The sequence below is a fragment of the Panthera onca genome, chromosome A1 (genome assembly GCF_046562875.1).
Source record: "Panthera onca isolate mPanOnc1 chromosome A1, mPanOnc1 haplotype 2, whole genome shotgun sequence".
In the NCBI taxonomy this organism is placed as follows: Eukaryota; Metazoa; Chordata; class Mammalia; order Carnivora; family Felidae; genus Panthera; species Panthera onca.
The window spans coordinates 167,160,935-167,188,057 of record NC_138339.1 but is presented as its reverse complement, the minus strand read 5'-3'; the positions used below and the strand labels follow the sequence as shown (position 1 = coordinate 167,188,057).

The 27,123-nt window shown below is 42.6% G+C and overlaps 1 protein-coding gene across 1 annotated transcript; it reads right to left on the bottom strand.

The window, feature by feature from the left end:
• Positions 1-534: 534 nt before the first annotated feature.
• SLC10A2 (solute carrier family 10 member 2) lies at positions 535-20,889 on the bottom strand. The gene is made up of 6 exons (XM_060636721.3): positions 20,381-20,889; positions 13,000-13,118; positions 8,835-8,923; positions 7,739-7,914; positions 5,565-5,722; positions 535-2,644 (listed from the first exon to the last, which is right to left on the bottom strand). Exons 1-6 carry the CDS (start codon positions 20,788-20,790, stop codon positions 2,517-2,519), a joined length of 1,080 nt encoding a protein of 359 aa, XP_060492704.2. The 5' UTR covers positions 20,791-20,889; the 3' UTR covers positions 535-2,516.
• Between the last annotated feature and the right edge of the window lie 6,234 nt (positions 20,890-27,123).

Below are 27,123 nucleotides of genomic sequence, written 5' to 3'. Positions count from 1 at the left end.
TTTCCTGCTGGAGGAGAGTAATAAGGGTTCCTGGAGGGACAACAGGGTGATGTCTTTGAGGCGTCAGATGAGGCTCATGTATGGAATTTCTTCAGTCCTGTTGGTGAAAGATTTTAGTGCACTAAGGCCATCACTGGAGTCTCTCCATGTCTCTCCAAATATATATGAATGTACATATATATTCATAGAGAATATATATATTACTCTGTATTTTTCCTAAAAAGTGATGGTGGTTTTATTTATAAGTACGTGTCATACTTTTATTATTATTTTAAAACAGCTATAATTGTCACACTGTTTTTAAGTCTTTGATTAATGTTTCCCCCTGTATTATTTGCTTGGGGACAAACCTCAGTCTATATCAGTGGGAGACCTAATTACTGGAGGATTCAATTAAGAGTTTCTTTCAGGGACTTTTCAGAGAACAATTTCATAGTAGAGAAACTCCACCTTATTTAGATCTCTCCAACTGAACAGTGAGGAAATTTTGACACTTGTCACAAGGACTCAACTAGACCAAACATTACAAAAATTATTTGCATTTATTCAAGCCTTTAAAATAAAATATTCATTTAATATGATACTCACAGAGGCAATAAAATACATAATTTAATAGGCTTTTCAAGCTCATTTAAAAATAGAGAGCTGTCATTTTACAAAGCTCAGCTATTTTTCTTCCCTCTAGCACAACTCACACAATACCACACCATGTAAGAAAGCCAAGTTTTGTCTCACATATTTGGATCTGCAGGGAGGAAAATCCTGCCTGCTGCAGCTGCTGGCTTCCGGACCCTTGTCTGGCCATGCTGAAATGCTGATATGAATTCACAGTGGCCTTAGCACACCTGCCTGTTTTCTGTTTGATGAGGAAAGCGTAGGAGGCACTGAACAGACAGACTCAAAGTTTTCCTTCTGCGCCATCAGAAGCATATTCTTTGACACTCCTTGATAGAAAATCTATACCACCTCTCCCCTACTGGCCTCTAATAAAAAGCTGTAGTCCCTTTTAATAAACCTAATGATGAAAAAAAATATAGGAACTTTATCCAGTCGTAAATGTGAACCTCATCTAAAAAGGCATACATATTACGGTGTTCAAAGCAGACTCCCTCACCCCCTATCGGAAGCTAAGGGTTGACGTTCATGTTCTTGTGATGCTGAAGAACACCAGCGGGATCTGAACTCGCTTCACCCAAATGCCAAAGGCCGTTTGGAGCCAAAACATTTGAAAGGAAATCTATGAGGCAGGGAGAATTTCCAAATGGAAAATGGAACAAAACCACCATGAACTGAATTAAGAATGTGCCCCCATGTTGCCGCAGAATGAAGGAAAAGAAATTAAATCAGACCCAACACGCGGCCAGTTATTTCCCCCTTGACATTAAACCCCTGGTGACATTGACCAAATCCTCCCTGCTTCCTCTTGTGACACTTACTTACAGCATCCAGAGAACCCATCTGGCAGCGCCCTTCCTACTTCTGGGCCCTGGGCATGTCGTCTTCTTCCTCAAACATTCATGTTTCTTTTTATCGATACTCACTTGTGCACATCTAACTGACTCATGTCCTGCATTTCAAGTGGGTCTTTATTATTTGTGCTTTTCCTTGCGTTCGCCATGATCTCCCATTGAACTAAAATCACCGACTGGAGTAGTGGTGTTTTTTCCCAATGCTTCTGCAACCTGCCTGCTCCATAGCTGTCACGCTAGCCAACGTCGACCTGCCCCCTGCAGGCAGACCTTGAGGAAGCCCCTCTCCAGGGCTTGAAGAGCTCTTTGCCAAATTCAAGCCATTGGAAAGAATTGTTTTTCCTAAAAAAAAAGAAATCTAGTGGCATTGTTGGACTCCTGAGGCAGAGCAACCAATGTATAACATCGCTGATGCATTATGGACTCCTAATTTGACGATTGATTTCTGTTTAGTAACTCTTTTCTCTTATTTTTGCCCTTGGACTGTCACTGGAGAAGGCTAATTTTTTTTTTTTTTTTAAATGCAGGAAGTCAGCTACTTGTCCATGTTACATGATAAAGTTATATAAATAAATAGGTTGCAACATTTTCAAAATAATAATTAACATGTCAGTGGAAGATGTTCATTTCAATCTTCTTACAATCATAAATACTGAAGAAAATCTTGATCACTTTATAATAATAATAATTCGTTGCATCTATCTTAAGATACATAAAGTCAGGTGCTCATCTCTGCGTTTTGAGATTCTGAGTAAGAATCCGGTTTAGGAGTTATGAGGTTCTCAGTGTTACCAGTGTCAGGTATAGTCTGTGGTCTGAGGACATTTCTCGGGCATGTTTCAAAGACAGTACATATATACATATAAATATTTGTCACATTAAGGATTTGGGCCACCAGTCACTTGGTACCAAAACCAATATATGGATTCAATTGGAATTTAAATTTTCACCTTAACCCTTTCCTGCCAAGTATCCCAACAAAAACAAACAGATACTGTTATCGCAGAACGTGTACTTTAGAATTCTTCTTTTTTGTCCACTTGGTGTCTACTTGTTATCTGGCTGAAATCCTCCGTTCACCTTTGAGAACGATGACCCAGAGACCGTTTCGATGTCTTTGCTCTCTGGAAATTCCATGTCGTTCTTTCCATGACATTTCTTGTATGCCACATAAACTAGAAGGCAATACACAGGAGGTTAATCAAGGTTCGTATCAATTAGCTGCAAACTTTCTTTGGGCAGTGATCATAATCTATGGCTCAGATATCAGCTTGCACTTCCTGTAGGCTGAGGGCTGCTTAGAGAGAGCAGAAGCCATTCTTAGGTTGCACAGCCAGTCATGGTACTTCTGGAAGACCTGGAGCACAGCCATGGGGAGCACTTGTTCACATGGCTTCTGCAGGCATCAGCCCTGCGGTGGGTGCTCGTCAAGAATGACAGCAGGCACGTATTCTGTGCCCACCACCTCCTAGTTATTACAGTCCTCAGTAAATAGGGTCCATGCTACGGTGCAGGGTCCAACACCTAGGTCTAGTGCTCTGTGTGGGAGGACTTGTGCTGGAATCACACTCTGTCTCTCCCTGACTTGACTCCTTTCTTCCCCCGAAGCGGGAGACTTGGCTGAGCTGGGATCAGCCTTCCTGTCTTCTGGGAAGCTGCTGGTCTCTGGTGGCAGTGCATCTATCAGCATAGTTTTGAGGCCAGCTCACCTGGGCACACTGCCCGGCAAGGGGAGCAGAGCAGTGTATGTGTGTAGACAAGCGCTATGGGGCAGGGGAGAGGGGTGGTCTTCATAGGCCCCGTTGGTTTTCAAGCCATATTTTCTAATTAAGTTTTATCTGAATGAGTGCTATTTTGTTATCTAAATATATGATTTTTTTTCTTCTCCTTCTCATTGGTTACAAAGTCAACAGAGCAAGAAAAAGTATTATATCATTGGAACTTCACACTTAAAATCGGTACATAATAATGTCTATCTCATAATGCAGTTGTGAACATTAAGTGAAATAAAATAGTAAGGTACCTAGTATGGCCCTGGGAGAATAGTCAGTGCTCAGGAGTGCTTCAAAGGTCTTAGTATGTCAAGATCCAAGTCTCCTTGTCGGTCCCTGCACTTCTATAATACATTAATTTTGAAGGCACTGAGCTATTGAATCTATTGAATTGAGCTTTTGGTTAATTAAAATAGCCCAACAGTTTTATTACAAACTATTTTCAGCCAGGACCCCTTCAACACACGTACACCACTAATTCTATTTAACCAAATTATTTATACTCTTTCTTCTTTCTTCTTCCCTTCCCTTCCCTTCCCTTCCCTTCCCTTCCCTTCCCTTCCCTTTCCTTCCTTCCTTCCTTCCTTCCTTCCTTCCTTCCTTCCTTCCTCTTTCCTTCTTTCTGTCCTTCCTTTCTCCTTCTCTTCCTCCCTCATTCCCTTCTTTCCTTACTTTCTTTGTTCCAAAAAATTCTTTCACCAAAATATGTTTCCAGGCATTGTATGTATCAACAAATATGGCTTCCTCGTCTTTATTCTTACTTGTAAAAATGTGGGAAAGTATAAGACCAATACCAGTACCTGCCTTCCCATCATTCCTTCCACTTATCTACTAATCCCCTTTGAGTTAGTTATTCAACTAGTAAATTCACTTAATTGTTCCATCAGCCAGTCTGCTTTCTCTGGATTTCTAGTAGACATCACTAGCTAATTATGTGGAAAAACCTCAAGGTACCCAAATTGGCTATATGTCTTTATCATACAAGACAACAGAGTAATTAGGCCATGGACTCCTGTCTCCTGTGTCAGTGATAAATCAGTGGAAAGTTTCAAATGGATCCAGGGAATCTTTTATACTAGAAGGAAAACTCTGAGGATAACACCCAAGACAGTAATACAGAGAACGATTAGTACCCACAGGCAAGTTGAATATGAGAGCTTGAGAACTTGAGAGCCAAGTGAAAAATTAAACCAAACCCAAACAACACTGGACAGCCAGGCAGTCTATAACATAACATTCCCATTATTTCTGTCATTCACCTTCACTATATAACCTCCCTTAAATTGCTACGAAGCATAAAATATCAGTCTCGTTTTAAAGAGAAGATAAAATTTAAAAATAGAGGCTAGACATCATGAATCCTTGGAGAACAAAATGTAAGGAAAGCTTCACCTAGGTGAAGGCCAGCAGGTGGCAGGGGCCAAGGATCAGAAGTGTATGCGACAGCAGAGTAAAATTAAACATCAGATTAGGGGCACCTGGGTGGCTCAGTCAGTTGAGCGTCTGACTTCAGTTCAGGTCATGATCTCACAGTTTGTGTTTGAGCCCCACATCAGTCTTTGTGCTGTCAGCACAGATCCCGCTTCAGATCCTCTGTCCCCTCTCAATCTGTCCCTCCCCAGCTCGTTCTCTCTCTGTCTGTATATCTCTCTCTCAAAATAAATAAATAAACAAACAAATAAATAAATAAACTTCTAAAAAATCGGATTAGCTATCCCTAGTCCCTAAAATAAAGAACAAGTTTGCCTTAACTCTTCTAATTATATGGATGTTACATAATACATGTACACGTGCACATGCTCATGTATCTGTCTTCTAATATAACTTAGCCTGATAAATATCTCTTGAATACCACTTTTGTGAAAAATATCCTATATTTACAAAGCATATGAAGATGATGATTTGGAAAAAACAGCCAGTTTGGGGTTCTTAGAAGCATATAGAAAGACACACAATAAAATGGTCCTAACAGGTTAATATGCCTCCCTAATTACTGGAGAAAGAGAAAAGTTCGTGGAGATGAATGAACCTCTCTTACTTTTCACTTAACAATAATCTTTACGAAAATCTGATAAAATTGCCACCTTTTCATTAGCTGTTGGGAATTCGTGGTAACAGTAGAGATGACTTTTCCCACCCCTTTATTTCTCCACCCACGAAAAGGAACTTAATTTAACTTCTAAGATTCACCGCCAAAAAAAAAAAAAAAAAAAAAAAAAAAAAGAAAAAGAAAAAGGTGATCGAACACAATGCCACATTATCCACTCAAGGGTCTCTCAAAGGGGAGTATCACCGGGGCCATGTGATCAGCATTATTCCTTACTGCCTAGGAAGATTCCCGCAAAGGCGAGCTGGAAAATGCTGTAGATGAGCGGGAAAGTGAACACGACGTTGAGCTCCTCCTGGGTGAAGGAGAGCTGCACGATAGTGGAGCACAGCTGAGTGTTCTGCATCCCCGTTTCCAAAGCAACTGTTCGGCACCTGCAAGACGCGTTGAGAGGATTTATGCTCTTACGGTCATTATTTTGTGCTTTATTATTGCATGGCACTGAAAGCAGATACAATGAGAACAAGTGCTTATATGTGTATGTGTATGTAGCTCGCTATCTGCTTTTAAGGTATATATTTATTCAACATATTCTTTTACTTATACTACATGGATAGATAATTTCTTAATATATATGATTATATACAGTATGCACAAATATTCTCTCTTTATATACATAGATACAATCTTGGCTTAGTCACCTTTTATGATTGTTATGATCGTGAGAAAAGTGATATAAAACATCACAAAAGTTAAAAAAGCATATGCAAACAAAAACCGCTGTTGCTGTTTTCTCCTTTTCACATTAAAGAAAATTTAGAGTTTTTGACATCATTTTGTCCAGAGAAACACAGAACACTGACTAGCTTATTTTGCCCATTGAGCAGTGGAATATATCTATATGTGTATGTGTGTATGATATATATATATATATATATATATATAATATGTATGTACACATCATATATATGTATATATGTGTATATGTATGTACATAACCTTATATATAAAGATAATATTTATTTATATTATGTTATATAATAATATTTATTAACAAATAATATATTTATTCAGTACAAATAAAATTACATGTTGAATAAATATATACATTTATCTTTTATTTATTTTTTAGGTGAACATATTTTTTAATTTAAATTTTAGTTAGTTAACGTACAGTGTAATATTTCTTAATATATATTCACTTAAAGCAGATATATATGTAAATAAAAACATACATATGAAAAGAGCAGGATCATTTATATTAGTGTTCCATGAATTCAAAGGGGGTTCCTTTCATTCTTTCCAATTATGCCCTTGGTACCAGTGCAGAGCACAGAGCAGGGGCTGAGTAGACACTCAAGATAGAGTATTTGTTATAGTTTCTTCATTGTTAAATTGGCTTTGTTTTTCTGATGAAAGCTGGATAAAAGTCTGCCAGGAAGGTGGTACTGCTCCGTTCTCCAGATGAGAAAAGTCAGAGGAAGAGTGAGTGCCTGCCCTGGGGTTCCCAAGGTCAGTTGGCGGTGGGTCAGAGTGCAAGCCCAGATCAGCCTGACAACGTGTAACACCCCCCACTGCCCAGCCCTGCTCGTCTCTTTCTCAATGTCTGGCATGCTGCAGCTGCGACACCTGCTTTTCTTTCTGCCTATTGGCTCAGATGGTCTGGCAGGGGAGGAAAAGTTTTTACTTGGTGCTAGACTCGTCCATGCTAAACCCAGCTCTGATGTTTGCACCTTGGGGTGATGAGCTCCTCCTGTTGCTGGATGGAGGGCCCCTTGTCACCAGGCCACCCTAAGTGCTTTTGTTGAAGTTTTTCTTTCTGGAGAATAAGGACGTGAGACAATGGAAGGACTCAGTCTGCATTGTGTGGGGAATGGTCCCCAAGAATCTGAGCAAAAGAGTTGGTCAGTATTTTATTTCTGGGGGACCTGAGTCTATTTAGAATGATTGGGTGAATGTTATTACAGGTGAAAGATTTTGAATTTCTTATCAGTATTTATAGCTGTTATGGCTGAATTGTGTCTTCCCAAATGCATATGCTGCAGTCTTGACCCCCAGGACCTCAGAATGTGACCTGAGTTGGAAATTGGGTCACTGCAGATATACTTGGTTAAGATAACATGATTAGGGTGAGCCCTAATCCAATATGACTGGTGTCCTTATAGGAAGGGGAAGTTTGGGCACAGAGGCACTTCTAGAAGAAAGACAGTGTGAAGACAGCCATCTTCAAGCCAAGGAGAGAGGCCTGGGACAGATTCCCCCTCACATCCCTCCAAAGGAAGCATCTTGCTGACACGTTGCTTCTTGGACTTTTAACCTCAAAACCGTAAGACCTTAAATTTCTGTTTAAGCCACTCTGGCTGGGGTACTTCTCTATAGCAGCCCTAGCAAATGAATACAACAGCCATTACAGAAGCAGATTCCCAGTCTGATTGATCAAAACACCATACCTGTGCCAGGACTGACCGGCTATTCTAGCCAGTAAAAACCCTAGGGAGTAACCAGCCAAAGGAAATAACATCCCTATGATCCACAGTTTGGGAGCGATGATCCAGGCGCTCTGGTATAGAATTCCTCCAACGACAGCTATGAGCACGATAAGGATTGCACCTGTGATGGACCCGATCTGGAAGGAAGACACAAGCAGACCTGACAGCTGTGATCGAGAACAAAACCCATTCAGGAAGAACTGGAAGACCTGGCTTCCGGATTGAAATCTTCCTGCTCTCCTTCCTTTGGTAAGTCTTACAACGTCTCTTAGTCTTGCTTTCCTCATGTGTACTTGAGGATAAAGTCTTGCCCAAGACGCCTTTTGTGATGATGATAATGAGAAAAGGGATATAAAACTCTACAAGAGTTAAAAAATCATATATAAACAAAAGCCACTGTTGTTACTGTTTTCTTATTTTCACAGCAAGAAAATTTGGAGATTATAACTTTTTTTTTTGTCCAGAAAAATAAAGAACACCAACTAGCTTATTTTGTCTTCCAATCAGTAGGATATATATATGTCTCCATCTATATCTATCTTTATCTGCATTTATTTCTGTATTTATATCATCTGTGTCTATATCTATACCACTTTATCCATATCCATACCAACTAGCTAGAATATAGTTCCTGATGGGGAATGAATGGTTACTAATGAGTGGTTACTAATTACTAATGGGTACTAATATCTACCAATTGCCAGATGCTGAACTGGCCATATGGATTCAGAGATAAGAAGCATCTCATCTATTTTTGAGAACAGCTGTCTAGATACATTTTATAGTACAAACCCACAGAACAGAGATCAGAGCAAGGTGCCCTGGGAGTAGAGGGTAGAGTAAAAGCAGGAGGTGGCATTTGAGTTGGATAGAATCCTGCCCTGTAGGTGGGACCAGGAAGGGCGCTCTGGAAGAGCACACTGCAATGTCTAACAACTTGAAGTCTCGCTAGATGGAGGTTTATGATATACTGAAAAAACCGGTTTTGTCGCTGGAAAAATCAATTATTGAAACTCACACTGTGGAGCATTTGCAACCTATGGCATGGGGCAGTTACCTTAAGAATGATCTTGGCTTTGTGGGGCCATTTGTGGTTAACAAATATTCCAATGGAAACAGGAACAACAAGAGCGACCAAAGACGTACCTGAAAATGACAGGAGAGCAGTTTGATCAACAAAATATGTAGCTCAGGAAAAAGGAAGACAAAACAGTAAGCAGCCTGCAAAAGGCTTAGGTAGTCTATCAGTCCCCCTTCTTGAATCCACAAAACAGACTCAAGCAAAACAGTAATAAAACTCTCCTTGATCGACCCCGGCAGAAGATTTAATCTTCCTGGTGAAGCATTGCTAACATGGATGGTACAAATCCCTCTTAGGGTTCTTTACACTGCCAATCTTTCACTTTCAGTTTGTCAAAATCTTGGCTTCTTTGGTCTCTGGATCTTGGTATCCTGGGAAAAATACCTTTCTAAACTTTGTGTGTGTCTTTATGTTCTTGGGGTGTACATGGGTATTTTATGTCTGCCTGTTACATCACGGCAGTGGAAACCAAACAAAAAGTTCAGAATTCTCCAGGCATTCTGTGGGCTGATGACTTCTGGTTAAGACTGAGTTCGGGTCTTCAAATCTACAGCAGAGAGGTGAGAGAGGAGGTTGAAAAAAGCATGCCTTAAATTTTCTGTGAGATAATATATTTGGCGACCTCTCAAGCAATTATAATTCTTTGCAGGAACATGCTCACCCAGCCAGATAAAAGAGCCATGCTTCAATTTCCCTGTGTTAAATTTACTGCTGTTCCCATCGCATGATGGTTTGTTACCCCATGTTATTTAACTATTTTTTGTCCAATCACTGCTTTTACATAATTGTGTGCCAACAACCTCAACTTCTCATGGTCTGTTTCTTTGTCAAATATCCTTTTAAAGCAGGAGGGGAAAGTGCAATCGAATCATGAAGTTTCGAGGGTGGTTGTTGCTCTGCATTGGAGGAGATTCTATGAGGACCGGAAAATGGATTCTAGATCCCAGGGCTGCAAACATGAATTTAAAATGAACACAACAGTGATGAAAACATAATTTCTTTGTAGCCTTCTGGTCCTCCTTGCAGTATAAAGGTCAGCAGTTACTTTGTCCCAGAAATTACTCAAAGGGATTAAGTAATGGCTGGGAAAACCTAAAACAGGAAAAAAAAAAAAAAAGATGGTAGGAGAAAATGGTGGAACACAGGATATGGAAAAGAGTGGTTGATGGTCATACTGGTAAGAGCTTCCAGAAAAACCTCCTTTGGGTATCCTTACATCCTGCTGCTTTGGGAGGAGACTTCTTCCCTGGGGTGTCCAGACTATTCCCTAAATTGTGGCAAGTTTGTAGGCCTCCAGTTGAAACCGTCTTGATCCGAATTGATTGTATTCTGGTAGCTTACATCCAGGTGCAGATACTGTGCTTGGGATGCCAGTGTGGTTAGGGTATAGTATATTTTTAATGTGTCCCTTCTGTGAAAGGGGCTCCCTTCCCCTGCTGCCTCACCAGGCTGGGGCCCCTCCTGCTGAGAGTCTTTACCTCTCTGGGGAGGCCCAAGGCTACAGGATGAATGTACGGACCACCTGCCCAAATTGTGTTTCCTCTGCCAACCGGGTGAGGCCAGAGACAGTTTTTCTGGGACCAGAAGTTGGCCATTAAAGACACTCTTTGCCCTTCCTCAAATTCAGTGTGTGGTTCCCACCCAGAAAGGTGGGTTGGTGTGATTCTTGACTCCCCGTGGGGTAAAGTTTCTCTCTCCTTCTCCCCCTTCCTCGTGTGCCCGTATAGCACGTGTCTAACGCCCGTCCAGTTCGATGGGAAAGCAGTTGGGCCACTGGAACTGTAATGTGGCCTTTTTGTTTTGAGTTCCCAGAGCAGGTCTGGGAGGAAAGAAAGACGGATAAAAGCAAGAGGAGGACAGTCATGGACTGGAGCCAGAGGGACTGGGGTCCGAACCTGACCAACTGTGGGAAGGCTGCAAACTGTACAGCCTCTCTGTGCCCTGGTGTCCCCCTTTGTGAAGCGGGTAGAATTATAAGTAGCTCACGCAGCTGCCGTGGGAATTAGGTGATGAAGCAGGTATACGGTTCTTAGCGTTGGGCACTTTTAAACAGACAGCAGAGGGGAGCAGGGACAGCACCCCACAGCCGCTGGTCTCTGTGTTCTCAGTGGCACAGGCTGGGGAGACGCCCTCTTCCACCCCAACCCCCTATGGGAAGGGCTCAGCTATGGTGCTGCACCTGCACAGTGGGGTGGGCATTGTGTGGAACTCGGGCTGGGCAGCGCTGACCACAGAGAGAATGTGAAGACCAGGGGGCATTTCCAGCTCAGCGCTCATTTGGGGCAAATTAAACCTTTACCCTGGGCCTTAGTTTCCTTGTCTAAAAAGTAACGAGCACAACTTGTGAAGTGATTGGGTTGTTGTCTTAACGGACTAGAAAAACCAATAGCAAGAAGGTTAGGTTGGAAAACAGGCCTGGGTAAAATGGTGAATAAGCAGAGTCAGTATCTTTGTTTTTGCTAACTCATTTAACAGTTTTAAAAATCTTGCCCTTTTCTCTTTTCTTTTTGCCCTGACCTCTTTCCTGATGACCGTTACCTCCACGGAGGTGCTAATTACTCTGTCTCATTTTCTGTTCCTTGCAAAATTTATTCACATTAAAGGAAGTGCTGGACACCTGGGTGGCTCAGTCGTTTAAGTATCCAACTCTTGATTTCAGCTCAGCTCATGATCTCTGGGGTTTGTGAGATTGAACCCCTTGTTACACTGTTCACTGGTGTTGTGAGGCCTGCTTTGGATTCTCTCTCCCTCTCTCTGCCCTCCTCTGCTTGCTGCTCTCTCTCTGTCTCAAAATAAATAAATAAACAAACAAATATTTTTTTTTTTAAAAAGGACGTGTTATAAGTCATTCACACTACAGTTAGAATTATTCAATATAGCCATGAAGTATTTTCCAGAAGGGAATGAATATCACGAAGAGAATTTTCTTTTAATGTTTATTTTAGAAACAGAGTGAGAGACAGAGTGCAAGAGGGGGAGGCGGCAGACAGAGGGTGACACAGAATCCGAAGCAGGCTCTAGACTGAGCTGACAGCACAGAGCCTGACTTGGGGCTTGAACTCATGAACCACGAGATCATGACCTGAGCTGAAGTCAGACACTTAACCGACTGAGCCACTCAGGCGCCCCTCTACGAGAATATTTTGAAGCTTAAATTATTTTGTTAAACAATAAGTAATAATAGAATTAAAAGTCCTCACTCAAGAGACAGGTTCTTTGAGAGGCCTGCAATGCAGGAAGTCTACGTTGTTTAACCTGAAGGAAGGTGCTTTCCAAGGGAGCAGACTGAGAGTTAAGGAGCATGAGGCGTAGCAGGGGATTCTGTGGAGTCACCCTACAACCTGTTTGCAAGAGAACTATCTCACCTATATCTCATCTTTTATGACTGCAACTGTGTGGGAAATGCGTGGTTTGAGAAGGCCAGGAGCTGTCTTGTCTTACCCTTGACCCCGTGTTACACAAACGACTTAATTTCTCACCATTATCTGTTGAACCGGAAACTGGAAAAAAAAAAGCCCCTTTGGGGTGGGGGTGAACATCTTGGAGCAAAATGAGTGGAAACAGAGTCATGACTGGTAGATTTGACTCCTGGGGCATCACGTACAGACTGTACCAGGCAACGAACTTCTGAGTCAAGATGTGGCTCACAGTCGAACGTTACCTATATTGCGTTTCGTTGGGTAGTTTCCCAGCACCACACCCACGGTTGCTCACTAGGTGTCCTAATTTTAAATCATTAGTGGAATGTGTGTATATATATATATATATATTTATGTTATATTTCTTCTATCTGCGTCTCTGGGAGCAAACTCATGTTCCTGTGAACTATGGTACTGAGCGTTACGGGAAGGACATAGCCTCTTGCACATCAGCAATTTTGGCTTCCTCAGGTCCAGACGGCCGTGCCTTGAGTCAGCCCTCCCTCTGGTACCTGAAGTGGAGGAAAACCAGGTTCTCCCTTGGGGTCAAAGTTTGGGGTTTGAACCCTCATTCAGTCGCAGGCATGACCTGTAACGAAATCCTGATTGGGTAAAGACGGCCACTGGTTCGAGAGGTAGACACTAGCTGGGTCTGGGCCTGGCCCGAGGTTAACAGAGAACAGGAGGGTAATATTCAGAAAGCTTGCAGAGGAATGACTTACCTATGTTATCAAAGGGAATTATGATGGTCCCAGAGTCGACCCACATTTTGGTATAGATAAAGAGGCACAGCGGCATCATTCCCAGGGCAAGCAGCGTGGAGCATGTGGTCATACTGATGCTGGAAGGAAATGGGCAGGTTGATATGTCCGCCTGGGTTTTATAGGGGGAGACTTAGTTTCATCTTGCAATTCGTGATTAGGAAATCCTGCGGAAGACTCAACCGGCAGCATCCTCTAGGCTGATGGACGGATGTGTGCATGCGCCCATCTTTGTACAGGTCCCAGCTTTGGGGAAAATGCGGAGATCTGGATTTGTTGTTTTTCTACTCTGTCTTGGGCCGCTCCTCCCTCTCCACTGGTTCTCGAGGATCAGAGCAGACAGTTAATGACTGTTTAAATTCATTATTAGAAGAGGTACAGGGTTCTTGGACACACCACGCTTTGGACCTCCAATCAGAGAAAAGCAAACACATCTATACCAGCCGAAACTTTAGGGGCTTTGCTGTGTCTGTCGTTGTTGAGATGGGATGGGACTCCCTGGTCCCTCGGAGGAGAGCACATGTCCAAGGGAGGGAGCCTCAGTGTCTTTTTTAAGGCAGACAGATTACTGCCCTAATGCCTGTAGCTTAAAAAGAAAGAGGAAGCTGACTTGAAGAACTAAAGAAAATATGCAAGTGGGGGTGGAGGGGTGGTGGGCCTGGATTCTATTTCCGCTGAGAAATTTACCCAGTGTGTGTTCAGAAGGACCAGGGTTTGATACTATTACTCCTGAGAGCATCTGTGTTTTAGTGAGCGGACTGGCTGGGTGAGCAGATTTTGGCTTTGGACCTGGAGGAGTTTACATGGAATGGTGCTATCTTCTGCAATGTGACAATGGATGGAAGACAGGTGTTTGGGTGGCGGGTCTTCCTGGTTCCCCTCAAGGGGCCATGTGCACAGAGGCACATTCTCTTCCTGGGGAACCGAGCTGTTAAATGTCTGAGCTAGACACTAAAGCCAGACACTGCCGGGGTTGGAAGCAGGCATAGCCACTTACTGCATAAGTACTATGTTCTTTGGGTAATTTGCTTGACTTTTCTTGGCCAGCTTCCTTATCTGTGAAATGAAGATTATAACTATTGCCACCTCATAGGCCGTGAGGACTAATGACCCAGTGAGGCCAGTACTTAGAATAATGCAAGACTCTCATTAAAAGTCAACTACTGTATTAGCTCTCCAGCCATAGTGTGTGTGTGTGTGTGTGTGTGTGTGTGTGCGCACATGTGTTGTGTTCCAACAAAATACAGGATCCAGAAACGAGACATTTTTCTGAAAGACCTTTCTCCAAAAGCTGTAGCATTGAGACTATCAGAGTAGTAATTTCTTAAAGGTATTATATGTGGACTTGAAGGAAAATGCAGAATTATTTACATCACCTGTGACCCTGCCCTCTGCTGTGCTCCACAAACACCAAAACCACACTACATAGTGTTAAGGAAAACAGCTGGGGGTGAGGAATTTCATTTTAATGCATCCAACTAAGCACAGTCTTGGCAAAAAATAAAGGGTGGTGGCAACGCTTAACGGGGGCTTAACTTGGCTAATAACCATTTTTTTTTTTTAAACTGGGAATGACCTCACTTAAAATGTGTTTAAAGAATTTAGGATAAAAGTACTTGTCTTCATGGAGCTAAAATAGTATAACACCAACAAGTGCTGGAGATGTGTGTAAAACATTTCTAAGAAGTTCCATCTGTTATGGGACAGATTAACTTAATTTAGATACAAAAAAAGGATGCTAAGGCAGCATCCTAAACCAGAATAATAATTTTTCAGAAATGGTCTTGCTTATAATTAAAATATTGGAGTTTGTAAACTCTCTCCCTTCCTTTGACATTCTTTTATCTTTTATTTCAAAAATAAATTAGAATGGATTTAAAATTATCATCATGGGGTGCCAGGGTGGCTCAGTGGGTTGAGCAGTTTACTTAGGCTCAGGTCATGATCTCATAGCCTGTGAGTTCGAGCCCCGCGTCGGGCTCTGTGCTGACAGCTCAGAGCCTGGAACCTGCTTCAGATTCTGTGTCTCCCTCTCTCTCTGCTCCTCCCCTGCTTGCACTCTATCTCTCTCTCTCTCAAAAATAAATAATAAAAACATTAAAAAAATTAAATTTATCACCATAATAAAATCATTTTATTCCAGTATGTCCAATGTGCTTTCCAGAGTAGAGGGGATGGGAGGGGTGCACGGAGGGGGCAGTGTTTTCTACCTAGATGATATAGTAAAGAGAAGGGTAAGGATTTTTTATTTTAAACTCTGAGAACAACTGTTTCTCTCTTTGTTTTTTCTTTCAAATTTCCTTGGGAAAGCTTCAATTTTAAATTATTGCTAAGACAGTTTATGAAATTGTGTTATGGTTTTGAGTTTGGCAAGAGTAGTTTCTTGAGGCCCTGAGGTAGGACATGGCAGCAGCTGGAGAAGGGAATGGTCTAGCTTTAGTGGGCCACCTTGACCATGAGGCACTGCAGAGAGGCAAGAGAACAGGTGGCCAGAAGTTGATGCCATTTGAACTAACATGAGAACAATATCAAACCACTCAAAATGAGATGAAAAACAATTCACAGGTAATAATTTTAGGGAGCAGTGTAGGAGAATAGATCAGCAAAAGAAAAAAAATCCTTTTATGAATAAAATCTGAAGTTTTATAAGAAGCATAGATGTCAACAATAGAAATACTACCATGAGTTTATGCTGGAATGAGGAAAAAGGTAACAAAAGAAAAAAATCTCTTGTCTTTAATTTTTGGCTTTAGCTCTATTAGCCACCAGGGAAATTTGTTTTCCTTTCTTTCTTTTCTTTTGAGATAAAGACAATAAATGAGAATTCACTAAATGTTGAGGAATTGGGTGAAGTCACTGATGAGGAAAGTAAAGACTGTTACCATATTAGAAGTAAAACACCAAATTTGACAGATCAAATGAAGTGTATGTAGGTGGTGCTAGAAAGTGGGGACATGGTAAGTGATAGAAAAAATGTTGAACAAAGATTAAGAGTCTGGATAAGGATACCTGGCTAGGTCTGGATTCAAATCTGTCTCTGATATGTACTGCCTCTGTGACTGGGGTTAAGGTTATGAGCCTTAATTTTATCATCTGTCAAGTGCAGAAAATAATAGTACTGACCTCAAGAGGATTATCTCGAGGGTTAAATACACCAATGTATGTGGAATCCTTGTACTGTGTGTGGCTCATAATGGTGAGCTAATAAATACTAGCTAGTAAAATAAAAATAAATGCTACATAAGAGAAACAAAGCTTGGTGACTTTGAGGGGAAAAAGAGAAAAAGTCAAATACTATTGGGTTAGTTCTCAGAGTAGAGAGAAACTGGACATTTATGTGATTTAAATGGGAGAGGTTGCTTCAAATTTGTGATAAGCCAGAGGGTGGAGGATCTTGAACAACTAAAATAACAATAAACAATGAACAATGAACTGACCTGGAAGATGAAAAATGTAGCAATCTTAGCCAGAGAACAAAGGATGTGGAAGGAAAATCTAGAAACAATTAACACTGGAAAATAGAATAAGGGAGTGTAGCTAGTAGATGGCAACTCCAGATGGAGTTGGGGAGAATGGGGGGAGTGGAAAATCTAGAAACGATTAACACTGGAAAATAGTATAAGGGAGTGTAGCTAGTAGATGGCAACTCCAGATGGAGTTGGGGGGAGTGGAGGAAAGGTACATAAGCAGGGATCCCTCCAAGAAGTCAAAGAAAGGAAAACGACAAGGAAAAGTCCTTGCATGGTGTGGCTGAAAGGAGATTCGAAAATGGGGGATCTCTGGGAATAGAGCCTCAAAGGAGGCAGGTGTCTTTGTGTCCTCTGGACTATGGGTCCTTCCACCGGCAGATTCGCCTGAAAATGTCACCTTCATTTCTCCCAGAAACATTTTGTGTATAGAATGCCCACAGCACAGCTAGAACAGGTGAAAATACCTGTACGCTACTGACATTCCTGCAACACTTTTCTAGGCTGTAGCAGTCTGAGAAGGAGCTCAAATATCACTTGCTGTATTTCAATGAGCAAGGTCTATAATTTCATTAAGGATAACTGTCTGTTAAGTTTGTTGTTGTTGTTGTTGTTGTTGTTGTTGTTGTTGTCTATTTTTTTTCACTGGAGATTGCAAAATGCAATGGCTTGCCAGGTTCAGAAGAAATGGTGGCAGGGGAATAGGGGGATGAGCGGGAGAGGGGGAGACAACAGTGTTAGGGGGACAATGGGGTGAAGGGGAGAGGGAGAGGGGGCTGGGTGGGCTGGGGGGGAGGTTGATTTGGTTTCTTCTCCCAGAAAGCACACCCAGGAAAGTCACTGTAGATGGAGTTGTTTTGCTTTCATGGTGTGGTATCTGTTATAGCAACTGGTAAGCAATGCAGATACCTGTTGTGAAACAATCATATCTTGGCTGCGATTGCTACGGTTCCAGTGGAAATGGAGAAGGTAAAGTTCTTAATTTTTTTTTTTAAGTTTGTTTGTTTGTTTATTTATTTAGAGGCAGAGAGAGAGCATGCACAAGTGGAGAAGGAAGAGCGAGAGGGAGTAAGAGAGAATTCCAAGCAGACTCTGCACTGTCAGCGTGGAGCCCCACATGTGGCTTGAACTCACAAAACTGCGAGATCAGGACCTGAGCCCAAGTCGGATGCTTAACCGACTGAGCCACCCAGGCACGCTGAAGGTAAAGTTCTTAAAGCACAGAACTGACTCCAGAAGAATAGAAAATGTTGGAAAACTGGTTCCCAAAAGCTGAGGTGATACTCTCTTAACTTACTTTAAAGGAATATTTGACCAGTTCTTCCTTTAACATATGCAATGCATAATGTCATCATCGTACTGAGCAACATAATTTAACTGCTTTCAATGATTACGGGCCATGGTGATAAACACTATTATTTGCTCCGCTAAAATACAGCAATGTCTTCTGGGCATTTGTGTTTAGAGAGCTGTTTGTCCCTAGATTAAGGGACGCAGCGGCTGCTGTGACTTTGTGAGTTGCCTTCTTCGTTTTGTGGGCATTTTTGGTCCTCTCTCTTGAGGTCAGGCTTTTGGGACCACTTGATGCTGTGGGACACAGAACCACCCCACTAGCACCTTGCTCCCCACCCCACTTCTTTTTTTTTTTTAATGTTTATTTATTTTTTGAGAGAGAGAGAGACAGAATATGAGCAGGGGAGGGGCAGAGAGAGAGGGAGACACAGAATCCGAAGCAGGCTCCAGGCTCCAAGCTGTCAGCATAGAGCCTGATGCCGGGCTCAAACTCACAGACAGTGAGATCATGACCTGAGCTGAAGTCGGACACCCAACCAACTGAGCCACCCAGGTGTCCCTACCTCCACCCCACTTATATCTCATCCTCTGTGCTGAGAAATAGCGCAACAGAGCTCTAGGATCAGGAGATTAAGAAGGTCTTGAGCAAGGAACATTTATGACATTAAGCAGGGTTGAATCTTTTCCTGGGTTTTGTTTGAGGTCTGGATAGGGGGCATGGCTAGCAAGGTGACTGCTGGACTGGAGAGCTGTTGGTGTTACTCACAAGACAAGGGGCATCTGTGGAGAACACACTTTCTAGAATGAAAACGAACAATTTCACTGCCATATGTCCCATTTAGGGATTATTCTGACTTGCTGAAGGATTCACATACACTGATTAAGCTGGCTGTTTTCCACCAAGGTTTCAAATTTTACTTTGGATCTTTCTCCTGAATATTTTATTTTTTTTTTTACAGGAATTGTTATATGAGGTAGACAGGATTACATAATCATCTGTTTCAAGACAAATACGATTTCCTTGACACCACAGAAAAGTGTCAGTTGGAGCTTAGATTAGGTCCCTACAGTTTTTGCCCGCAGGAAGAAATCTGTTCCAACAGCCAAATAACCCAGCCTCGTGCACACTTTTCTGTTTTACAAACGGATTACACGTGGGGCATTCTCTTGAGGTAGAAGACTCTTCCATTTTATTGAAAAGTTACAAATACTCTGTAAAAGCTGTTTGGTGGAATTGAAAGTCCCATATTCAATTTGGGTCACTCCCCTTGGCTTAGTGGGTGAATTGTCACCTCTGTGTGCTTATGTCCAGATCAGCCCAAGTTGAGGTTTAGAAGGGCCTTATGGCTCTGTGGTGGTTCACAGATTAACTAAACCTGAACAGCGCTCGCCATCCTTTGTTCTTTACAAGACTTCCTTAGGAGGAAAAATCTATTGCAAGGAGAGATGGTATTTCCTTAAGTGAAAAGTATGTGAAGTGAAGCCATACAGGTTGTATGGCTTTTCTGAAGCTTCGGGGGGACCAACCCCAGCTGAGATGACACAGTGCTCAGTAGGCACTGTGTCAAAGCGGAATACAGCTTTACATTTTCCAGTGGTTACATTTCTACGCCTTAAGCTTCTCTTTTCTGAGCATAGTAGCTGGTGATTAACAGAGCCGACTGCCTACTGTATAGTATTTAATAAGCACGCGTTACATTACCACCTGGCTGCTTTGCAGAAATGCATACCTTTCCCAGGAAATGAGGAATTGTCAGGTAAGGAAAAAGACGTTTTTCTATTCAACGTAAGGCATTAAAATTCTCGGTCTCATCACGTTAATGCTTCGTCTTATTTCTATTAGTGTTTTTTTTTTTTTTTTTTTTTTTTCCGGTGCTAGTTCAGACTGGCACAGGATGAATTGGGCAAACATTGCAATTTAGATTACTCTGTGGGAAGCAGAGAAGCCATTTTCTGTTTATTTTATAGTAAGGTAAGCATAATTTAAAAAAAGCTGCTGCAGGTTTTTTTTTTTTTTTTTTTTTCTCTTTTAATGCCAGTAGAAGCGAAGTGAATGTACAAATTCCTCCTGAGGCTTTATACCAAGAAAAAACTTGTTCAAAGAACTGGCTGTATTTGGTGAGTTGACCAACTATTGATATTGTCTTAGAATAGATTCTAATGTGTAACGAGCAATTGGATCACGTGATTCCACTCAGAGCTCCTCGTCACCACAAAGAAAGGTCGGTTTGTTTTCTCGTTTTGTTTTTGCTGATACCAACAGGGCAAACTTTCTCAGGTGCGCTCGTGGCTTGGACAAAACTTCTTTTTTGAAACACTTTGAGTCTTTCCCCAAAGATAAATGGCAACTATCCAGCTCCCTGTTCACTGAGTTGGATGAGAAACCACAAATATAAAGTACAACCCCCAAATTCCAATAGCTAAGCAGCTGTACAGGAAGTTGAGGGAATGCACTTATTGTCTTCTGTTTAGTTCCTCAGCTATACCCTAGATCAGGCTGGTCAGATGGACATCATAGTGATGTGGGCTCGTGACAAGATTAATTCAATGTGATTACAGTAGGAGAGGCTTAGATAGCTTACCTCAAGTCCATGTCGCCATCGACCCAGTAGGCCAAGATATTGGAGGCGGTTCCTCCGGGACAACATCCCATGATGAGTACCACTACAGCTTGGACAGGAAGGATGTCAAAGGCCACTGACAGGATGAATCCCGTGAGGGGCATGATTCCAAACTGACAGAGGAAGCCAACGCATATGCCCCACGGCCGCTTTACGTGTCCTAGGAATTTCTTGATTTCCACATTGCATCCCATGGAGAACATCACCATGGCCAAGAGGATGGTCAAGACAGTGCTCAGGACCACGCTGAGGATGTTATTGAAATTGCTCTCAGTCAGCACACAGGACGACCCATTGCAAACTGTGGCACTGGCCGAACAGCCTGTTGAATTATTCATTGCTGGATTTGGTGCCCAAATGGTCACACGCATCCACAGAAGTACCAATCTTCCGCTCCTCACCAGACGAATAATGCCTCATCCAGCCGTGTCCAACTTTTAAACCCTTCTCAAACATGTGTCACTTGAGTCTCTTTCAAAAGCCACCTCAGAGAAGCAATAAAAAACAATAAATGCTAGTATGTCAGTTTCCAGAGGTAACATTACAACACAGCACAAATTATGAATCATAAAAGTCCTGCCAAATTGTTGGTCCGGCTAGAGAATTATAATTAATCATTTATTGGCATGATAATGAACCGTACCATATAAAAAGAGCCGTGTTAATGTTTAATGCTGAGGAGGTTTGTGAAATTTCAGTTAAGTGACACTTAAAAACAACTAAGAAAAACGAAAGAACGTTGGAGGGTGTAAGCCATAGGAAAGCACATTGTTCACTCATATAAGGGAGATTGGGTCCTGAAAAAGTCACGTCCTGTGCCGAGTTAAATTGTAAAATAGTGTCAGGCTCTGAACTGGGACCTAGACCTTGAATTTCCTCCCTCCAAGAGCCTTCCTACTGAATCAACTGATCTGCTTGTATTGGTCTATAGTTTTCCTAAAGTACACGTAAGTTTCAGAAATGTGTAGGGTCTTGATGCAAACCTATGGGACAGTAACATGCAGGAGGGTGGAATGTTCTTTATGTGGTCTGGTGGGAAGGGAGCTGATGAGTAGAGCCACCCTCAATTACAGAAGCGATTATGTGTGTGTTGCCATGGTAACAAAGCACTTTTTTTTTTTTTTTTTTTTTTGGTAGAGACAATACAATTATTTAGAGGAATAAGCCTCAGAGGATTAGGTCAAGGTAACAGGCTGGTGGATAGAGGTTCCAAGGGAGGCTGATTTTTATGAATGTCAAATAGTCAACCTCATTGCAGACAGAACACTGTATTTGGTGTGTAAGGAAGATAAAGGAGGGAGAGAGGGATTGTTCCTGTTCTCAGAAGTTTACAATCCAATGACTGCGTCAAGATGTATGTGTTGTCTAATTTAATCATGTTAAATTAAGGAAGATGAGCATCCCCATTTTGCGGATGAAGACTTGAGGGTCAAGGAAATGAAGTGCTTTATTCAAAGCTACTCAGCTGATACCTTGACATCCTGAAACTCAGTCTGGCTTGGTGAAAATTAGCAGTACCTTAGAACAGAACTTCTCAACACTCAGTGTGCACATGAACCCTCAAGGGGTCTTGTTACAGCACAGATTCCGATTCCAGAAGTCTGGGGTGGGCCTCAGGATGTCTGCATTTCTGACAAGCTTAGCTTTGATGGTGATGATGCCGATCCAGAGGACCACACTGTGAGCATCAAGGCCACAGAATACCAATGTCAGGGTGACTACCATGGCACCCAAGGTGGTGGAAACTGAGCTTACCGGTCACAACTGAGAACAGCGTTTAGAGAGTGACTCTATACGGGGAATTACCTTTCGCATCGCTTGAGTACACATGAGCTGTGAGCACCCGGCAAAGGGATCCATTTGTGTCAGATGTCCCAGCTGCTGGGGGCCTAGGGGCACTGTCCCTTTAATCTGGAATTGAGCTGCTGGGAAAATGTCGAAGAGTGTCCTTAAGGGGTGACCATGATTCACACTCCTTATGGTGCAGCTTCTGTCCCCAGAGTGCTCCTCTCTAGCTGTCATGCTTCACAGCCGCCCTTGCTGGCATGGGTGGGCTCCCATTAGCTCTGCCTGGCTGCATGCCAGTTCCCGGGAAATCATCCCGACTCTCTCACTACCCTTCCTGCTCCCACAGCTAAATGATTAGCTAGGGAATCCCCACAAGGGCTCCCCTCTCACTCCTGTGTGTGGAATGACTTGGCCCTTGCCCTGCAAACATCTCCTGGCACTGACCTCTGACCCACTTCTTGGCTCAGGTGCCTGGCAGCCGAGGGCAGGAGCCGAACACTCCCCCTGCTGCTGCAGGTCGGCACTTGCCAGCTCCGGCTCTGCCCCCCAGTGCCTGGGCTGGGCTGGGTTGGGCACGTCCATGGGACTGGAGATCAGCTTCCAAAGCAGCTGTCCTGCTTTCACCTCCAACAGCCCTGGAGAGTGAAAAAGCTAGCCTAGGACCTACCCCCCAACAGCCTCTTCACTTCACCAGGTCTGGTCTGTGAGGGGAAACTCCAGGGTGGCTGGGATTTTTCCCAGGATGGGCTTCCTGTTTTGGGCTTGCTGCTGGGTCGCCTGGTGAACTCCCTACTTAGCCTTTCTGCTGGAAGCAGAGGAGACAAAGTGAAGAGAGTAGAAAGCAGGTTCAGAACAAAGCTGTTCTCAAATTTCAGACGGCTTGCTAAGGAGATTTGAGGCTCCCAGGGGCAGAATGCTTTGCATATAGACAACTTGCAAATGAGCAGTCTGTTTGACTAGACAGAACGCTACAGTTCTGGTTAAAAAAAATGTGCCAATGCATTTCTAATTTTCACATTGTTTTTACATAAATTTGCACATTAGGCTCGAGAGGCCTCATATTCAAGTATTGGAGGGATTCACAATTAATTAGTACCCTTAACTTCAGCTGCATTCAAATTCAGGCATCAGACTGGATAAATGGAAAATACCTAAATATGCAAAAATCATTCTTTTTAATTACAATGCAAGATCAGGGAAGAGATGAACACCTGAGTGTCACTGTCAGGAGGCTGGGGCTTGATTTCCACTGTCACCTTCCTCAGTCTATCCTGCTCACTTTCTCCATGCACGGGGCCATTTTCAAGAAGCCAGCTGCCCATTCCTGCTTCAGCCCCCCAGGTAGAGACACAGGCAGGTTGTGGGTCAGTTCAACTGCTCAGGCTTCCATTTGGTTCCCCTGTATCGCACTGGAGTAGTGAACGTTTAATAGCTTTCTGAGCCTTTGCCGTGAAGATCACTGTGAAAGGCAAGCTTTCTGTTTCCTATTGTGTTTCATCAGGGATGGCTCTGTTGAGATCAACAGGCATTTGGGACTTGAGTGGTTGTGTTGAACAGCTCCCTCTGGCCGAGATGACCTCCCTCGCTCCTGTCTCCCATTCCTTCCTGCAGACTGGACTTTTATGGAGCCCGGAAGTCCCACAGTCAGGGTTATTGTTTGGAGTCTCCACTGGCCCTCAGAGAGTCGCCCACGATCGGACTGGCTGGCCATTCATCTGAGTGGGATCAAGGGCTTGGCCACCGCACACCAGTTGTATGTCTATCACGTCAGGAGGTTCGTGTTCAATGGCACTTTGTAAAGCAAAGTTCAGGGCGATAATCTCTTTAATAGAACCTATACCATCCCAAACCGCAACAGTGGGATTCTGGTAATAGATCTCTCCAAGCAGCAGGGCAGCTGATTAAACAGATGAAGCAACACAGGGATGTGCCCTTTGGTCACGTTTCACTTCTCAGATTTTAACCCTCTGGATAAACTGGATATCATAGACTCATGGCCTCTTTGCTGTCTCCAGGTACTGGATCTCCTGTCCGGCTTCCAGCTCAAGGGGAAACTAAGAAAAGTGGATGCACGACCTGTCACACTTTCACACTTCTGACATGGGTTTGACTTTTCAAAGGGAACTTTATTAAATACTAAGAGAGCAGAAAACCAAATTAATGATAGGCAGGAAAGCCTAATGTCAGACAAGTTGTTTGGGCTTTTTAAGGATGCAAGCCTGGTGGGGGCGCCTGGGTGGCTCAGTCGGTTAAGTGTCTGACTCTGCTCAGGTCATGATCTTGCAGCTGTGAGATCGAGCCCTGAGTTGGGCTCCACTCTGGGTGTGGAGCCTGCTTGGGATTCTCTCTCTCCTTCTCTCTCTGACCCTCACCTGCTCTTTCTCTGTCTCAAAATAAATAAGTAAACATTAAAAAAAAAAAAACCCACGAATGAAAGCCTGGTTTCTAGGCTGAGGAGAGATAGGGACTGAGGCAGCAAAGGTGGTCAAGGGCATCTTCTTAAGATATCTGAGTGATGTGTGAAGGAATCTGGACCTCCTCCTGCATAGGGTGTTTGATCACAGCAATGGAATCGAGGAGCAGAATGGAATTGGAGACACTAATTAAAATTAAAAACAGAGAAGGCTTGATAACTAGATGCCTTGTTAAGATGGGAGTCAAAGATAAATTTAAATTTCAAGTTGCAATTTGCTAAGCATGCCTCATCCTTGATGATACACACAAGGAAAGAAGGATCTGGTAAAAAGGATAAGGCCAGTCCTTTTTTCTTTCTTTCTTTTTTTTGGTACACGTTGAATATGAGCTACTTTTAGGACATTTGGGGTAGAAATAACTCATTAAGGAAGTAATTTATCTTTTAAATTTCACTTTAAAATTTTTTACAAGTGATACATATTTATTACAAAAATTTCAATGAATGCGAAAGGGTTCGAAAAAGGAAGTAAAAACACGTCCAGGTTATTGCACATTTCGTTAATATTAAGTAAGCGTCAGTCCAAACGTGTCCCCAAGCAGATAAACGGAGGGAAGGGAAAGGTCTTTCCATCAGCATAAAAAGAAAGCTCACAATGGCACCGTGTCTGCACACTGTGGTAAAAATTAGATGTATTAAAATTATTTTACATGAGTTTAACAGCAAAATATCAAATAAAGGCCTGAAAGATCTTCAGAGAAATATTGAGAGGGAATTATGGAAAGCGTAAGGTGGTGAATGCGTTTATTTATTAAAAATAATTTTTTTTGGTAATGTTTATTTTTGAGAGAGACAGAGTGTGAGTGGGAGAGGGGCAGAGAGAGAGAGAAGGAGACACAGAATCCGAAGCAGGCTCCAGGTTCTGAGCTGTCAGCACAGAGCCTGACGCAGGGCTTGAATCCACAAACTGTGAGATCATGACCTGAGCTGAAGTCGGACGCTTAACCGACTCAGCCACCCAGGTGCCCTACACATTGAATGCATTTAAAAACATATATTGAATTTTATGCAATGTTAACTCTCTAACATAAAATATAGGAAAATGAACATTCTCACATTTCTTCTCTGCCTGCCCTCCAGCATCTAAATTGTATTTATTCATCTATGTTGAGCCCCTGCTCTGCGCCAGAAACTGTTTTAGGTGTTTGGGTGAATAAAATGGACAGATTCTTGCCCTTGTGGAACTCATAGTATAGTCAGGGGGAGATAGGAAATAAATAATGAAGGCAAACATGATAATGATTTGGTAAATAAAAAATAAACAAATAGAAAAACAAAGGGTAGGAAGAAACATGTGTGCCAGGTGGAGTGAGAGAAGAAAGTTGGACTCCAGTCATTCATTATAAAGGAGGAGAAGAGGGTCAGGAGTCGATCAGGTGTCTGGGGTAACCATTCTCGGCACAGGAAAGCTGGACTGAATCCCTAAGGAAGGCCTGGCAGGTCCGGGGGCAGTGAGGAGGTCGGCCTGGTTGGAATGGGGTTGGTAAAGAGCAGAGTAATGGAAGAGGAGAGAAAGTGTATTGGATGGAAGGACTGATCGGTTAGAGCCTTAGAGGCCATTGTGAGGACGTGGGCTGATACTGGAAGTGAAATGGGAGCCATTGTTAGATAGTGTGTCGTTGTTGTTGTTGTTTTTTAAATATATATTTACAAAGTTTTTATTTATTTATTTTGAGAGAGATAGAGACAGTGCTTGTGGGGAGGGGCAGAGAGAACGAGAGAGAATCCCAAGCAGGTTCCGTGCTGCCAGCGCAGAGCCCGACATGGGGGCTCTCACTCACGAACTTTGAGATCATGACCTGAGCCCAAATCAACAGCTGGACGCTTAATGGACTGATACCATTCATGATAATATTCACATTATTCTCTATAACTCTAATCTTCACAGAATGTTTCATCTTTTAAAGTGAATTTAGCGCTTATTATCAATCCTTCTATGTTAGTGTTTTAGTTTTCTAATGCTGTGTAACAAAATACCCCAAAGCTTAGTGATTTAAAACAACAACTGTGATATCACCTCCCATGATTCTGTGGGCTGACCAGAGCCTCTCAGATGGCTCCCTCACAAGATGGCAGCCCATGCTGGCGGGTGACTGGAAGCTCAGTGGGGGCTGTCCACTGAAACAGCTATGCGTTGCCTCTTTACATGGCCGAGGCGTCTCATAATGACCGAAAGTTGCCAGTTGTTGAAGGCTGAGCCTGGAACTGGCACAGCCAGCTCCATTTCCATGGAAGAGTCCACGTAGAAGGGGGAAAAAAATCCTACTTTGGAGAAGAAAAAAAAAATTGTAGCCAGTTTTAATTCACCATAGATGACTTCTCTGTTTTTTGAGTTCTTTTATGTTTTTTTTTAATTTAAATTGCAATTTTTGATTGTACGTATTCCACTGACTAGTTTTATCTAGAAAGACTCAAGGAGTTTTTATCCCCTGTGCTTTCCTAT